At 44.2% G+C, this 16,801-nt stretch overlaps 1 protein-coding gene across 2 annotated transcripts in view; it reads right to left on the reverse strand.

Moving 5' to 3' along the window:
- The window catches only part of LOC148017201 (uncharacterized), a 35,634-nt gene that overhangs the window by 14,020 nt on the left and 4,813 nt on the right, over positions 1–16,801 (reverse strand). The window contains exons 1-3 of one of the 2 annotated variants that reach the window (XM_087662942.1): positions 10,820–10,950; positions 457–535; positions 125–261 (exon numbers count right to left, since the gene is read on the reverse strand). Coding sequence is in view for 1 of the 2 variants with exons in the window: in XM_087662941.1 (XP_087519067.1) it covers positions 10,820–10,984 (165 nt within the window). In the remaining variant the exon portion in view is untranslated. Of the gene's footprint in view, positions 1–124; positions 262–456; positions 536–10,819; positions 11,010–16,801 lie in introns of those variants that run through there. The other variant, XM_087662941.1, reaches the window with a different exon arrangement.

Consider the following 16,801-nt stretch of genomic DNA (forward strand, 5'->3'; position numbering starts at 1 on the left):
GAAGAACACAATTAGGGTTGGGGTAACTTGAGACAAAGAACACAATGAATAAATGAAGTGATATGACTACTGAATATACAATGCTCATGCAACAAACACACTATGTAGTAAATGAATACTATACCTCAAACTCCTGTATCTCAAGGATCAGGGCAAGGATAATGAGCTAGAGAGTGTGTCGTACTCCGAACAGATCTCGAGTCGCAACAAGGCAACCTCCCGACGTCGAACACCAGCAAATGCAACCAAGGAACGCTAGATCTAATGTAGACAACAATGCAAGAGAGAGAAAGACTAAAAACGCAGGTGAGGAGAGAGAAATACTAAAAATGCTGGCTGCAGCAAACGCAAGCTGCAAGAGAGAGAAAGACTAAAAACGCAGGAAAAACCAGCAGCAGCACAATCAGCATACTGAAATCAGCTCCGAATAATGTGTGGTAGGTTGGAAAGAGGCACCAGACTGTTGTAGATAGCAATGGCAAGCTTGGACCGTGATGTCCTCCGCGTTCGGGGTGTGGACAACAAGCTAAAATACCTGAAATTTACAAAACGAAATTAAGGCTGAATGAAGAGCAGCATACCTATTTATAAAAAGTTTGGGCCCTCCCAAGTGGGTTTGTGCTTGTGGGATATAAATACTCTCTAGGAAGGCATTTCTTTTTAAATGAACACAGTTTCTTTCTTAATTAAGAGTGTTTTGGGACTGTTTAAGTGGAGCTAATGCATGTGCTTTCTGTAGGGGAGATTTTCTCTTCCAGCAAGTGGGGCTTCCATCATGGCTCTATGTTCTTGGTATTTTTGTCTCTTTCTCCATAATGGTTCTTTGTGGGGTTGGTGGTTTTATGGTGACTTGGACATTGAACACTTTTGTACAGAGACCTATGTCGTCCTGCATTCACTTGGCAACTCATGAGAGTACATGCAAGTCATATGCTTCAATTATAATGGACAAGTGTAGCTCAAAGAGACATCACTTATCTGAATCCCCTGGTATTGATTTCGATGCATATCACCTGCGCTGATTATCATTTCTTTTGTGTGTGTTGGCTTTGCTTTTTAGGTATTATCTATACATAGTCACAAAACTCATTGTTTATTTATATACACATTTATAAATCCATGTCACTTCATGAGGATAAAAATCAATTGTAGAACTCAGGATTGTACTAAAGTGTGGCACACGCATCTAGTACTCATGGCAACCTACTCAATAACAGCAAATATTTTGCAACATCGAGTAGCATAGTACCTTGTCCGAGTCTACTGGCAACATGTAGCTCCTCCTTAGTGAGAATTTTATCAACCAGAGAGTTCTCTTGGCTAGTTCCGGCTAAGTCCATACTTTGAATGGCAATCAGTACTCGAAAGGAAGTTGGCGCCACATAGGTTGGGTCTCTTTGAGACTGCCATTTGGCAAATCGCTTCTCTAAGACTCTCATAATCTGGGCTCCAAATTTGGCCATTGTAATGCGGTTTTCAAACCAACATTTTTCAAATTGACTTTGACCCTCTGATTATCGCTTTAGTTGCTCTATCTCTAAGAGATTTGGTTAGTAAAGCGCATCGTTGAATGTCACAGTTAAGCATAGTTCGTCGGCCTCCTCGTCACAAACGAGTTGCATGCTTTCATGTAAGAGCTTGTCATAGTGCTCTTTAAGATATTCTTGCTCTTCCCAAGATAGCGGATATGGCAAGAATTCCTCAAGTTGCTCCCTAGGGAGTGTACCCATGTCTGGAAGGACGTAGAAGTGCAAATAATTTGAGTTTAGCATTCAACTCAGTCAAGCACTCTACGACACTTCTATGTTCAATGAGGGCTTGCTCGGTTGCTATCTCATGCAAGGTTCTGGGAGTTTCCCTAGGCTTTATCATAGCTGAGGGTTCAAGCCTAGATGAGCAAGATTGGTCAATGCTAGGATTGCTTATGTCCTCAGGGTTTTCATGTTTCTCCTCCTAAGGCTTTGCTGCTATTATGTCATGGTTTCCCTCGGATGTGACTGGTATAGTTTTGTCAACCTGTTGTGACAGTGTTGTATCCACTCTTGATTCGTCGATGTAAGTTTTATTGTCGGCGAATTGAGCGTTGCAAGCAACTGTTGATGGTAATGGTTACTTTGATATATCAAAACACACAGATGTGTCTAAGGTTTCACCGTTGTTAGGAGAGATGGCAATGGATTCATTCGTGGGTGGACTCAATGCTTTATCCCTCAGCTCTTCAGCACTCTTGGTCTCAATCTTCTTGGCATCTACAACTACTTGCAGCTACCGTTGTTTTCGTTGTTTTCTCCTCTTTTTCTTAGGCAATCGAGGTGTATCCCTTGAACACTCGAGACCTTGAACTAGATCAGCCGTTGATGTACTTGGTTGGGCCTCAGCATTCTCTTTCTCTAGTGTGTCCTCATAGGACATAGCTATGGCCTGTTAAACAACCTCGCTAGGTTGTGAGGGTACAACTATCTCTCTTTTTGGAGAGTCTAGCTCTTCAACGAATTCCCCTCCCTTTAGCTCCCCATCCGATTGCATTGGCAGTTACTCCTGGTCGGGCATTTGCTCTAGACTCTTGTCCTTACCCATTGAAACATGCCTCCATTGCTTCTTATCAGAGCGGGTGTTGTGTTTAGAGCTTTTTTTCTCTTGCTCTCTGCAGGTTTGGGTAACTCTGGTGTAGAACCAAGAGATGGTTTAGGATTTTGGTTATGTAGGCTTAGACGGAACCAGCTGAAGAAGTCAAGGTTGTATAGACGGGAAGCATAGAGATCTAGGATTGTAGGGTCTTGAGTGAGGCAAAAGACATATGCAGCACTAACATCAAGAACCATGCTCCCTACTCCTAGCCTACTAGCCACGTGAAGATCTTCTTCTAGAAGTAGTTTATCGTGCAAGGGATGTTTTTGGACAGTGGCAGAAAACTCTACTTCATGGACCGCTGCCAACACTCATAATGAGGTTGGGGCGACGTACGTGGGATCATGTATTGATGTCCAAAGGGCTTTCCTTTGCTCAATAAGTGTCATTAGTCGGTGGCCAATTTTGACTGTCAAACTTTGATTGGAGTACCATTTTTGCACAAAGTCACCTTGTCCTTTCCCTTTTCATTTGATTGCTTCGAGCTCTTCCTTGTTTGTCACACATTGAGCAATATAGAGTGAGGGTATCAAGTACAATTCTCTAGTTGTGGCTTTTGGGATGTCCTTTATAACTTCTTCAATGACAACTACATAGCAGGAGCAAACATGTTGTTGCTCATCCCAAGTTAGGGTTCGGCTATGAGCTGAGTGCTCTAGTGTTGACTTTCCAATATCCACATAAACGTACGCATGTATGATGGCTATCAACTTGTGATCAAGCTCCATCATGCACTTCATCTCTGGTTCATTGGTCAAATGCGTCATCTCCTTGGCCAAATCTTCAAGAGATTTCTCCTCAAGCCTAGGCTTTAGGTGCTTCAGAAGTGCTGGAGGTGTCAAGGATGTTGGTTGCGACATCTCTTTTGCAAGTAAATTGCTAAGGACATGTTCCGCAAGGGGCATCATCACGGCCAAAGGCTGTGATTGCTGTGATTCCTGATTGGAAGTAGTAGCGGCTAGTTCAGTGGACTTGCTACTGTTGGTAGACTGCAATGTCAAGTCCTTAGGCAAATCGGAAGTGATCGTGTCTTTTGTTGCCCTTTGAGCATTCAATTGTGCAGATCGAGTATCAATTGAACTAGTCATAGTGAATTGCACAGGCATATCCTTAGGCTGAGAGCTAAGGATGGTATCATGACCCACATCTTGGACATTTGGAAGATCAAATAAAGATAGAGATTGGGATTGAGCGGCTACACTTGACGACTGTTGTTGTGCTTCCTGTGTCTATCTAGGGAAAGAGGGTGTAGGAGATTTGAGACTCCTGGGTGGACTTGGCACTAGCTGGAAGATTTGCTCATTGCTGTTTGATGATTCTACCATTTGCTTTGTTAAGCAATTAGCCTTATCATGAGCAACGTTACGCCTGTAGTGCTCATTATCTTCTTGGGAAGTCAAAGGCTCCTTGGGCACTAGTGGTCTTTGTGCACGCTCAACGGTTACATCCGATATCCACTTGTTAAGTACGCTAGACTGAGGATCTACCTTTCGAACAATCATATTTGGTTTCTTGATTTCAATCATAAGGGGCTCAGTCACCCCAACCTTGTTAAGTGAAGACTTGGATTTTCGTTTAGATTTCCTCCTGTGCTTCTTTGCTTTTGATATAATCTAGCCTTCAACTAACAGAGGTGGTTTAGCAGGGGGTTTTGGCACCCAAATCCATCGGTTATCTATGTAATACCCTTGAGCACGTAGCAACGCTTTGGATATCCGTCGCGGCGTTGTGCTAGCTCTCCATCGATACCTTCGTTTATAAGGCTTAGGCTTCTTTTGTGGTCTTCTATGATATTTGTAAGTCCAAATTCTATCATTGGTATTGTCTTCTGACCTTCTTGTTTCAAACATGGCCTCGCTCGCTGGTTCTCTTTGTTCAAGATGCGCTTGTATCAACTCTTTCAACAAGTCCTTGCTCTTGTTACTAGGCTTGCCTAGTATGTCAAAATACTCCTTGTCTTTCCCTCGAGGTTTAATGAGATCACCCTTGCTAAATGTTGTGATTATCCTCACACCTGGTAGTGTCAATTGTAGCCTTTGTGCTACATAATCGGCCTCACACTTCGTCGCCCTTTTGAAGGGTCTTCCTAGGAGGGTTTCCTTTCCACAATTAGCACTATTTGGGAAAACCTGGAATAGGATAGGCAAGCTTTCAATCTCAATAGTTACAAGGATTTTGCACTTCCCTATAAGTGCTTGTGGGTGTCCCCCGTAAGGACTAAGAGTTGCATTAGTCGGTGTGAGCTCTAGTTGGCCTAGTAGGGTCCATGCTTCACAGGTTAAGATATTAAAATCAGCTCCTTCATTGATGAGAGCATCAACACATTGCTCTCCTTTTGCGGTGAGTTTGACCCCAAGATAAGCAGACGGTACTATGTCTTCATCTTCCGGATCTTGGCTTATAAATTTAAGCCTTCTGATACATGCCTTTGAGTCCCCAACTACACAACCAGATATGGATTCTCCACTGATGTCTTAGGTCGTCTATGCAGTGCCGTTCAAGGTACATCTATTGTCAAGACTGTCATCTCTAGTCATCCTCGCAATTATAGCTTGATGTTGCATTCCGCTTTGACTAGATGCAGTCCGAATGCAACCTATACATGTTTTTTGTGGTGTGGGCCTTTTGCCCTTGTTGGCTAAATTGGCCCATTGAGGTTCTAGGGTCTCTATTTATCCTTGTTCGGGTATGGGCTTTCGGTTTGTTGTTTTGCAAGTGAGAGTCTATGCTTGTGCAAAGTCATTACTATAATAGGATCTAATTTGGAGGACCTATCACGGCACGCATTTTCTCTCCAACCTACTTGGGGGAGGTGCGAAGGGGGCAGAGTCCCCTCTACGGGATCCAGGGGAGGCAATCCCCCCGGCCTACAAGGCCATTACACTAAACACCATGCGTGGTTTAAAGAACCATTTATAGCTAAGTTTTGAACTACTTGCTCTAGATTTCAGCCCAGTGATAGATCTATGATGTGCTTTCAGCTCTATACAGTCTTTGGGTCGGATTTAGGGGTTAGATATGTCAAATTTATATTCTGTTCACTTGTCCGATTTTGGCAGTTTTCTGTTTGGTTCTCAAGGGTCTGATTCTCAGAAGTCGGATTATTAGAATTGGACGTCCGATTTTGGGTTGGTCCGATCGAATGGTCCGAGTCCGAGTGGTCTGATTTTGGTTGGTCCGATTATGGGTTGGTCCAATTTTTGAGTATCTGACTTTTGTACGTCCGATTTTGGAAAACAAACGTCCTATTTGACAGGTGTCCGATTTTGGAGTGTTCGATTCTGGATGGTCCAATTTTTGTGTGTTTAATTTTTGTGCGTTCGATTCTGAGAGTCCGATTTTGGAAATCGTACGCCCAATTATAAAGTGTCCGATTTTCGAAATTGGACACGGTGTGTCCGATCGGATAGGATGGTTTGATGTGAGTCCGAAAATCGAACCGTCCGATTCTGGGAATCAAATCGTTCGAGTTGGTTTCTAGGAATCGGACTCTGGTAACAATGTCCGATTCTTACGGACGAGTTTTCAACGATGACGAAAATCACTCATTTCTAACGATTTTGGTTATGAGGGGTCGCACAAACTTTCAGAATGTAAAACAAGACCCTAATGAAGGATTGTGTAAACCTGGAATAGGGTACAAACTCCAAAACACAAATTGGCAAACAAATCAAATCCTCTTGCCTTGTTATGACAGCAGAAATTCTAATGTTTGTTTTTCCTTTTTTTTCTTTGTTTTTTTCTACCCTAATGCATCCAAATCACAAAGCAAACACCTATACTACTCCAACTTACCTTTCCAAATCCAAAAAACCAAAAACTTACTTGCTAAGGAGATCGAATACCTCTTCAACCTCCCTCACTTCCTACCTATCTACCTTAAGTACTGGTTCGGGAAAAACCCTACTTCTATGCTCGATTCGAAGTGCGCAAGCACCCAAGGCTTAAACCCGTTGGTTCCGGCAACGAAACAAAAATGTAGAGGCGAGCTGAAACTTAGCCGCCAAGATTCACGAACCGCTTATTGTTCAAGCGTTCCAAGCCGAGCACTAATGGCTACCTCTCACATAGCCAACGTGCTCCTCTCTATGAGTGTAGTGAGCTTACCTCCATGCCCGACTGAGTTGCCTCCTCTCTCGAGCACTCCGGTAGCTCTACGATCCAAGTGCAAGCTTCAAGCAAGCTTGATCCTCAAGCTCCACGCTCCAAGCTCCATTGCTGCGAGCAAGACAAGAGAAGAGAAGAGAAGAAAAGAAGAGAGGAGAAGATGGAGAGCTTCTCCACCAAAGTCCCTCACCCTCACACACTCACTCCCTCACACTCTCACACTCCCTCTCTCAAGCACAAGCTCAAGCAAGCAAAAAAAAGAAAATAAAAAGAAGAAGAGGAGAAGAGCTACTTTTGGCCACAAACAAGAATGAGCTTCTCATTCACTTTTCAACTTTATATACAAACCCTAAATCCCTTTTGGGCGGTCATCCCCTTATACCCTTTTTTACATGGTTGGCCGTGGCCTAGGCCATTTTTTCCATTGTCCTCCTATCTTCCTAGCTTCTTTCCTACCACCCATCTACCTTTACAATTCGCACGAGCGGGTGAGAGCCCGACACTCTTAAAATAAATCATGATGCACCTTGCACTCTTTTACAAAAGTATTAACTTGCGCTTTTTCTTGTGCATCTTTCTCCTTGATTTAGGACTTTTCTGCATTTCTTGTGTTTTCATATTTTTCTTAGTGCGCCTTCGTCTTCCATTTCACTTTTACCTTGGCCTTGTCTTCTACTTTAGAATAGATACAACTGGACCAAAGCAGACTCATATTGCACTTGGTTCAAAGAGAATGGGAAACAAGAGAGATGCATCGCTCGACCTCTCTGCCCGTAGAGCATAGTCTCATTCCGATCCCCTAAAACGGTATGAATCAGGATTCTAACCAACATTGTTTAAGGTCATCATCCGACTTTTCCTAACATTTCTCGTTAACATTTCCTTTTAGGAAAGCTCTCGGCTAACCGAGACCACCCTTCCGTAGAATAGATCCATTGGTCACATCCACCACGCTTCCCTCGGGGGTTGTTTTAGTTATCTAATTACCTACCACATTATCTTTGACACATAAAAGCAGCTTCCTTAATTAACCCGTTAATCATAGGTTCCTTTACGTAACTTAGGGCACAAACACGAAGACAAAATAACAAGATCAAACACTTCCTTAACTTATCTTCAGATTAATGTTTGTCTCCCGCCCATACAGGAGAATTAAGTGTCCCTTTCAGCCTCTGCAGAAATAATCCTTCCATATCCCGGAATACATCAAGTATCATGCCCGAAGGCTATCCAAGCAATTTACAGGATTGCTACTCCAAGTTCCGCCCGTAGACTAGTACACGGGCCTCGAGATCCCATCTCAAGTCACATCGGCCTCTTGTGCGGGATCCGGAGGCAAGGAATTTACGGCCAGAGCCTCCCCTAGCATCCAAGCGTCCTCCCGCTCCAAGTAGCACCCACGGAGAGACCTCTCGTGGCAGGTTAGGTCCATATACCCAGCACGGCTAACAACCCCCTTGGATAGGGCCAGGCAGACAGTCGGAGATAACTGATCCTGCCTCTCCCTCCAGGCTTTTAACCTGAAACATTAAGTGTTTTGCCTTGAATTAGTTCCTTGAGCAAAGAAGTTCAAACAATGTACCTAAGTGTACTATCACGATCATCTCAAAGGTCATTTGTACGAACAACTGCTAAGGTGTGGTTTCTTTTTCCCGAATGCTCCCAACATTCAATCCTGGATCGTTCACGACTTTTTTGGCGAGATTCCAATAATCTCAAACAAGATCATGCAAGCAAATGTTCTTGGTAGGTTAACTTATTATAACTTGCTCTTTCCCTTGGGTTTTACCTTATGGCATCTTAACCCTAACTCAAAGCATTAACTGGTCAACCAAGGCAACGGACAAGCCTTATTCGCAACCCAACTAAGAGTCTTTTATTCTTCCAGTTCTTTACATCATCTCCCTCTAACCAAGTTTAGTTAATACACTTGGCAACGCAAGACTTTTCATCTAGTCCTTCAGGATACAATCTAGATGCATGCGTCCCTTCCATCTCTCTTAGTGCGGTACTATGCAGAATTTTCTGATCAAACTCATCTTACTCGCACTTGGGATTCTTAATGCATTAATACAGTCCGCAATCTTTAATTCTTTTCACATTTAGTCAATGAGTAATTAACCCTAATGTGCAGGTACTTGTATGGCCTAAGTTTCCTTGCATCAGTGCAAATGCATCCTGTGAATAGAAACTATCATTTCATGTGTTTAGTTTAATCACAGATGCAAATCGTGATTTTTATTGGTTAATTTAAGCATTGCTCTACACGAAGGTCTATCATTTTATGTAAAAATTTATGAAAACCATATCATTTCATATGCGTCAATCCATGCAGAATCCATTCTATTTGTCTACTTGACTCCCATGCAATCATCCCGTATTTGCAATATTTCGTACAACAATATTTCATGTACTAGGCTAGTCAATATTTCATGCACTTGACTTTTCATAATCATGCACTTTTAAGTATGGAAGAAAACTATGAACAATAAGCAATAAGAATAGTGGGAGGGTTAGAGGACACCATTTTCGAGGGGATTTCTTGATGGCCGCGAACGAGTCTTCGTGTTTGGCCTTCTAATTTCTCTTCGAGTTCTCTTCTTTCTCACCTTCTTCTTCTTCTTCTCCTCTCTCTCCCTCTTCCTCTCCTTCTTCTTCTTCTTCTTCTCCTTCTTCTTCTCTTCTTCTCCATCTCTCTCTTCTCTCCCTCTCTATCTCTTCTCTCCTTCTTTCTGTCCCTTCCTCTTCTTCTTCTTCTTCTTCTTCTTCTTCTCTCTCTCCCTCTTCTTCTCCTTCTTTCTTCTTCTCTCTCTCACTCTTCTTCTTCTCCTCCGGAGGGGGGGGGAGATGTTACAGCTGAAATGCTCAAGGAATCCTTTGCTGCTCCATAGACTATGTAAATCTCATATGTCAAGCTATTATGATGCTGATGATCTTCCGTCTCTAGTAGCCTACCACTTTGTCTACAAGGAGTTTGAAGTAGATATAAACACCAAATGTGCGGAAAACCAGATAGCCATACTGCCAAGATGATAATTCCAATAGCCATACTGCCGAGATGTTGATTCTCATGACCTGAGATTTACCCTAACTAAACATTATGCAAAGGTTTACCCTAAAGTAGACACTGTGGAACCAATTATCAAGTGATAAATCTCTCCAGACTCAAAGCATCTTAAATACCTCCACCAAGGTATAGGTGAACCTCCCAAGATAAAAAGCGATGGGGGATTCTAATCCAATGTCTCTCACTCTCCGACAAGTGGTTCCAACACCTAAGACAATTTGGTGGAACGTCTTTCAAATCAGTTATGAGAGCAGGATGCAGAAACAGCCAAGACCATTGTGCACCAGACTACCAGCCATTTCTTGTGACAAGGCCATTTCTAATGAAAATTTTCAGGCTGATCACCAGAAGAGGAAGACTTAGACTGATCAAGCTTCCACTTTGTTCCCTTTGATTGTAATAGGATTATATTGAAAGGGGTTTACAGGTATGTTGTTTCCTCACCTTTCTATTTCCTAGACTCTGAGTCATTACTATTGCAAGAGAATTGGTCATTGGCTAAAATAATAGCAGATGGCTACCTTAGGCATGATCATGGAAAGGTCGCCCTAGCTATATGCTAGACAGAAGTAAAAAGATGTTACCTAACTATCAGCAGCTTTAGACAGCACATGAGGCATTGGAACTCCCATGCCTAGGCCCTAAGGTCACCCCAGCTATTCACTAGCCACAAGCAAACACATGTATCCTGGCTATCAGCAGCTTTAGACAGCACATGAGGCAGGATTGGAACTCATGAGTTGCAACCTACTTTATCTGGATGTCTCTTATAGGGATGTGTGATTGCATGCATGCAGAGTTGCTGATAAATTGCAAGAAATATAATTTTAAACCATAAGCACTGACTAGTCAAAGATGGTAACATTTGTGATTATATCTTCACTTACTACGCAGCTTTTGAAAATCAACAATTGAGGTTTCTTTAAAAATTAAGACACCTAGCACTTAGCCTAAGAAACAACTCTAAAACAGTCATTGAGAAATATTTGACCCATTCAACGAGCACTCATAACAAACCTGCTCTTTGAAAATTCTCTCATGTTGCAGCATTATGTTCCGTACAGTCGCTCTATTTAAGACTGTAAAATGATTCTTCAACATTTCACTATTAATCAGCATTTGTTTTTGTTCAATTGTCTGAGGATTGAAGTTGTGCATATTCTGAGCTCTTGAGCCAGCCATGGGTAGTCAGTGCTAACAAAATGCCCTATGACACAAGAGAGAAGTGTCATAATATAAAAGTGTAAAAGGCATCACACAACCTTGTTCGGTTTAACTTTAAGAAAACCTTCAGAGAGAGAACTTAATTAAAAACAAAGCACTTGATGATGCAGTATGTGAGGGCGTTGTTATACTCTCTCTCTCTCTCTCTCTCTCTCTCTCTCTCTCTCTCTCTCTCCCCTTGGGCAGCTTTTTGGGCCTGAGAAGCTGTGCTGAGAAAGTAAATTAAAGACCTTAATTACTATGAAATTATCGTGAAAATTAGCCAAATTTAACTCCACGAAAACAGCCCCAAAAAGGATTATTTAAAAGAAAATTTTATTTTAGTGGTGGTAGAACAAATGCCCAGTAATCTCTTGTAAAAGGACATGCCTTGAGCATTCTCACTTCATCCTGATCATTCCAACTTAAGTGCCAACTTGCTTCAGTCATCACCGTCATCAATCTGCTCCAAACAGCCTTGAGCTGCTGCGACATCATCAATTCCAGCCTCTGGAGACTCTCAGCCTGTGTTTCCAGCCGGCATGGTGTCTCAGCCTGCCATAGCCAGCCTCAAGAACCCACAACTGCAGCGTCTTCATCATCCGCCACCTGCTGCCCACTTGCAACAGATTCTCAGCCCTCCATGAAGCACCAAAGGCTGCATGTGCTGCTGCCAGCCTGCGACATCAGCTACCACATCATCCTAGCCTCCATGTTGGCAGTCCCTGCTGCTGACTGGAGCCCTGGAGACCTACGTTCATTCAGACTACTGTAGTGGACTGTGTTCTGGTCCCATCTCAGCTACCAATGCAACATCATCATCATCGGTGTACTGCTGCTGCTGCCTACAAGATCCACAGAGGTACAACACAATCTCAAAGCTGTTCTTAGTGTCTCCAACACCTCTTGGAGACACAGAGGCTTCGGGCCCCATTGTATCATTCTCATTGCTATGCACCCTCTTCTTCATTGAGCATTCATCAAATTGTGTTTATTGTGTGTCATACGTTTTGTGTTTCTCTGTATTTGCCCGAGCATTTCCTTACAGTCATGTATTGTGATGCCCTTGGATTTTGCTCTCTATCCTGAACTGGTGTGTGAATGTGCAAATTTCCCCAATGGCACGTCTGAGGCTATGTGACAGGTGTGTCTCCAGGTAGGCTGGGCATGTGATAAAGCCTCCTCCAAGAGGTGCACAAAGTGCATCTGGCATTGAATCATCTTTGTAAATGCCTAGTGTGCAGGAACCACCTAGGTGCACTCACAATGTCAATCCTAATTTCTCAGTTCAATGCAAGACAGCTAGCCTTCAACTGGTAGCAACCAACATTACAGTACATGAGTGCCAACTTCTGTCAAGTGAGGGTATCTCTGCTATGATATAAAGGAAAATGACAGCCTAGAAGAGAGCCTTATGACCACTGGTATGGCACATAGTTTACTTTTGATGATCTTGTGGGGGCTGACAGCTGACTCTGGATCATACATGCTATTATCACAAGGTCTATCCATGAACTGCCAACAAACACAGAAATCTCTCTCTAGTCCATCATACCTTGCTAGTGGCACTCCCCTCATATGGCACAGGTTGGGTCACTGAATCTCTGCTCCATAGAAAGTGTCAATGTCACCAAAATATCAAAAAGCCATAGCTGGGAGTGTGGCTCCTGCAATTGGTAGATGGGTGCATTGTCCCTCGAATGCCCTAGATGCTACAAATCTCATGCCAACCTGGCCTCTTCTACCTCTCGCATAGAGCACCGTGGTGCTTTCAAGGTCACATCCAAAATGCTTACCTTCCAACAGACTGTATGCTGTCTCTAACAAAGGTGAACTGCTGCTCTGATCTGATTATCCATGCATATGCAATATTGAATACCAGGACCTTGATCTTTTCCAGACTCACCGCTGTAAACCGTAAGGAGAGTCTCAGATGCACAATATCATCAGTATATAACAATATGGATATCAAGAGTTCAACAAGGCTTGCCCCAAGGACCCCAATTCTATGTAATCTGCACTCTTGTCAATGTGAAGGCCAAATAGTGTAGGTGATGGTGGGCACCCCTCTTTCATCCCAATAGTGCTGGTCATACTGTCTAATAGCTCTTTTGGTGGATATCAAGAGTTCAACAAGGCTTGCCCCAAGGACCCCAAATCTATGTAATCTGCACTCTAGTCGATGTGAAGGCCAAATAGTGTAGGTGATGGTGGGCACCCCTCTTTCATCCAATAGTGTTGGTCATACTGTCTAATAGCTCTTTTGGTGCATGGACCCTTCCTGTCATTGATTCATACAAAGCATATAGCCCATATTGTTAGAGATCATAGCCTGTTTTGGAGGGCAGCTGCACAGTCGGACTGTGCAGTCGGACTGCCACGTGGCAGTCCGACTGGTTGCAGCCCAGTCGGCTGCATTTAATGCAGCCGACTTACTTCCAGGCTGCGCCCTATTTCTGGCGCCCCAGTTCGTGGCAGATTTCGACTATTTATAGTCGACACTTTCAGCAGTCTACACATTCTTCTCTGACGCAGATTACAGACCGGTGACGCGCAGTCTCTGTCTCTGTTCACAGATTTCAGACAGCAGACAGTGCAGACTGCAGCAGACTTCGAGGTGGACAGCAGGTTGCATCGTCGAGGTGGAGACACGCAGTCCAGCGCACTGCATCATTGTATATCTTTGTATTCAGCATTCTTTATACAGCAGATCTTCATCGTCCACTGTCTCTCTCTCTCCCTTCTCTCTCTGCGTTCTCTCTCTCTCAGTCCTACGCTTCCGCACCGCTGCACTCTGACATGGTATCAGAGCAGTTTATAAGGGCTGGTTGAGCGCAGAATCAACCTAAAGAGGAGTTTCCATCGCGACACAAATTTGCGTTTTTTGCGTTTAAGGGCAGACAGGAGGGCTGCGCCTTGGAACAAGACTAAAACGAGTGTGGGCGCACAGGAAAGGAGTACAGGTGGTGGATTTGCTGCTGTTTACTGCTGTGTGACGCGGAGGAAGTTTGAGTTTTCAGCCTACAATTGCAGGTTTTGTTTTTTTTCATTGCCTCCGGCGGGTGAAGAAGCTCCAGGACGCGGAAGAGCCTTAGCAGGCTGAGTTTTCCCAGTCAAAGGGGACTGCTTTTGCGTTTGAGAAGGCATTGCAGTTGAAGATGTCTACAAAGATGGACTTGGAGTTCCAGGCGATTATGGACCGGAAGGTGCCTGTCTTACCGGCTCTTCCTACAGATCAGAAGCTCGACGGCGACAACTACCGCATTTGGCGCGTCATGATGTTGGCCATCCTTGAGTCCTATGATTTGGCGGAGTTGGTACAGGAGGAGATTGACCGGCCCTCGGTAAGAGATGAGTCCAAACTCTCTTCCGATGCTCGTGCGGAGTTGGCCAGGGCCCAGTCTCATTGGGACAAACTGAATGCCAGGATTCGATCCTTTCTCTTTCTATCATGCACTACAGCCGTGATCGTTCACATCGAGCACTTGACGGTGGCTCATGAGATATGGCTGGAGCTTGATCAAATGTGCAATCGGATGACCCTAATGAAGAGGGTTTCTTTGGAGGTACAGATGCGGACCTTGTCCGTAAATAAGTCTTCTTCGCTACGGGAACACATTAACAAGCTAAGGCAGCTACAGATGCAGGTTCAGAATGCGGAGAAGCCGATTTCCTCCGAAGACATGGCGATCACACTATTGTCCCAGTTGCCGCCACGATTCGGTACATTTTACTCTGCCCTTATTGCTTCGGGGTGAGAGTCTACTCTTCGGTGGGAAGAGTTGGTTCCTATGGTCTTGGACCAAGAGGAACAGTTAAAGGGACAGAATGCTTCCAAGTCGGAGGCGCTGACAGGTCAAGCCTCTCAGAAGAAGGGGAAGGACCAAAAGAAGAAGAAGGGGGATAACAAGTCCAAGAAGGACAAGGAGAAGGACAAGGACAAAGACTCCACATGCCATATTTGTGGAAAGACTGGCCATTGGAAGAAGGATTGCCCTGACAAAGACACGAAGGACACCAAGAAAAAGGACACTAAGGATTCTGGAGCGGTGGCTGCACCCTCATCAGCTGCATTTCTTCATCTAGCTATCATTGAGGACGCTTCACCGAATGCTTCTGATACTGCGATGACGGCTCCCCAGGCTCGAGAGTGGATTGTTGATAGTGGTGCCTCACGGCACATGACTCCTTCCTCAGATGGTGTTGCCCAGCTACGACTCTCGCGTGGGCAGATTCTCATTGGAGACAGCTCTTCAGTTTCTATTGCAGGTCGGGATAAGATGCAGCTTATTCCGGATGGACGAGGTGGTACCCATACCTCAGAGGTTTTGCATGTACTAGGATTAGGGTACCATCTCCTTTCAGTTCATAAGATTTGCTCCCTTGGTCTTTTGGTGGAGTTTGACAGTTCTACGGTGTGAGTCCTTGATCGTGTATCGAGGAAGGTTCTCTCATCTCGATATGAGGAGAACAGCATTTACAAACTGAAGTCTTCCACTGCCCTCTCTACTCTTCTTCTTACCTCACAGTCACAGTCTGAGTTATGGCATGCTCGGTTTGGTCACCTGAACTATGACTATCTTCGGAGGGCGTCACGTGGACAGCTTGTTCGCGGGTTGCCAGATATAGTGGTGAGCCAGCAGCCATGTGTCTCCTGCATTCGGGGGAAGCAGCATAGAGATGCCATTCCCCACACAGCTTCGTGGTGGTCTACTTCACCGATGGAGCTAGTATCTACGGATCTTTGTGGCCCTATGAGGAATGAGTCCCTGCGTGGGAGCTCATACTTCATGCTGATCGTGGATGACTATAGCAGGATGACTTGGGCCTACTTTTTGGCACTAAAGTCAGAAGCTTTCTCGCACTTCAAGGATTGGCTTCTCTTTGAGGAGAACCGATCAGGCCGGAAGTTGAAGACCTTGCGATCCGACAAGGGAGGTGAATTTGTGTCTAATGAGTTTGCTCGGTTTTGTGCAGATAGAGGAATTCACCAGGAGTTTGCCAATACCAATACTCCTCAAGAAAATGGTATTCTTGAACGGAAGAACCGCAGTGTGATCGAGATGGCGCGCACCATGATGGAGCACCGACAAACCCCTCAGGTTCTGTGGGCCGAGGCTGTGGCTACTGCAATCCACATCCTTAATCGATCCCCTACTTCGGCCGTGGAAGGGATGACTCCATTTGAGGCTTTGGGGCGAAGCCAGATGTTTCTTACTTTCGAGTCTTTGGGTGTGATGCCTATGTTCACATTCCCAAGGCTCACCAGGGATTGCAACAGACCCGACAAAGATTGAGAAGATTGCCGCTTTGATAGCACCAACAAACATCAAGCAATTGAGATGATTTCTTGGCCATGTGGGCTACTACAGAAGATTTATTGCACATTTTGCAACCAAGGCAGCCCCTCTGCACAAGCTCCTAAGGAAAGATGTAGATTTTCTTTGGATTGATGACTGTGAAGAAGCCTTTAATACCCTAAAACAGTGCCTTATCCAAGCACCTATTTTACAACCTCCTGACTGGACGAAGGAGTTCCATGTGCACACAGATGCATCAGTTGAAGGGCTAGGTGCTATTCTATGTCAAAAGGGCCCCTCTAAATTAGATCAACCAATATATTATGCAAGTAGAAATTATGTAAATGCCTATACATATATGCTAGAGGTACTAAGCAAAGTGAGCCATCAATCTCAATGAAGAATCTGTAGATTGTGAATATTGTTGAGCAAAATGGAGATAATTTTTGGCTTTGGTTCTTCAGATGGGAAAGTCTACAGGTTGAAGAAGGCCTTG

This window comes from Lygodium microphyllum, chromosome 22 (genome assembly GCF_053477565.2).
Source record: "Lygodium microphyllum isolate KBCC chromosome 22, Lygodium_microphyllum_v1.1.10, whole genome shotgun sequence".
NCBI lineage: Eukaryota > Viridiplantae > Streptophyta > Polypodiopsida > Schizaeales > Lygodiaceae > Lygodium > Lygodium microphyllum.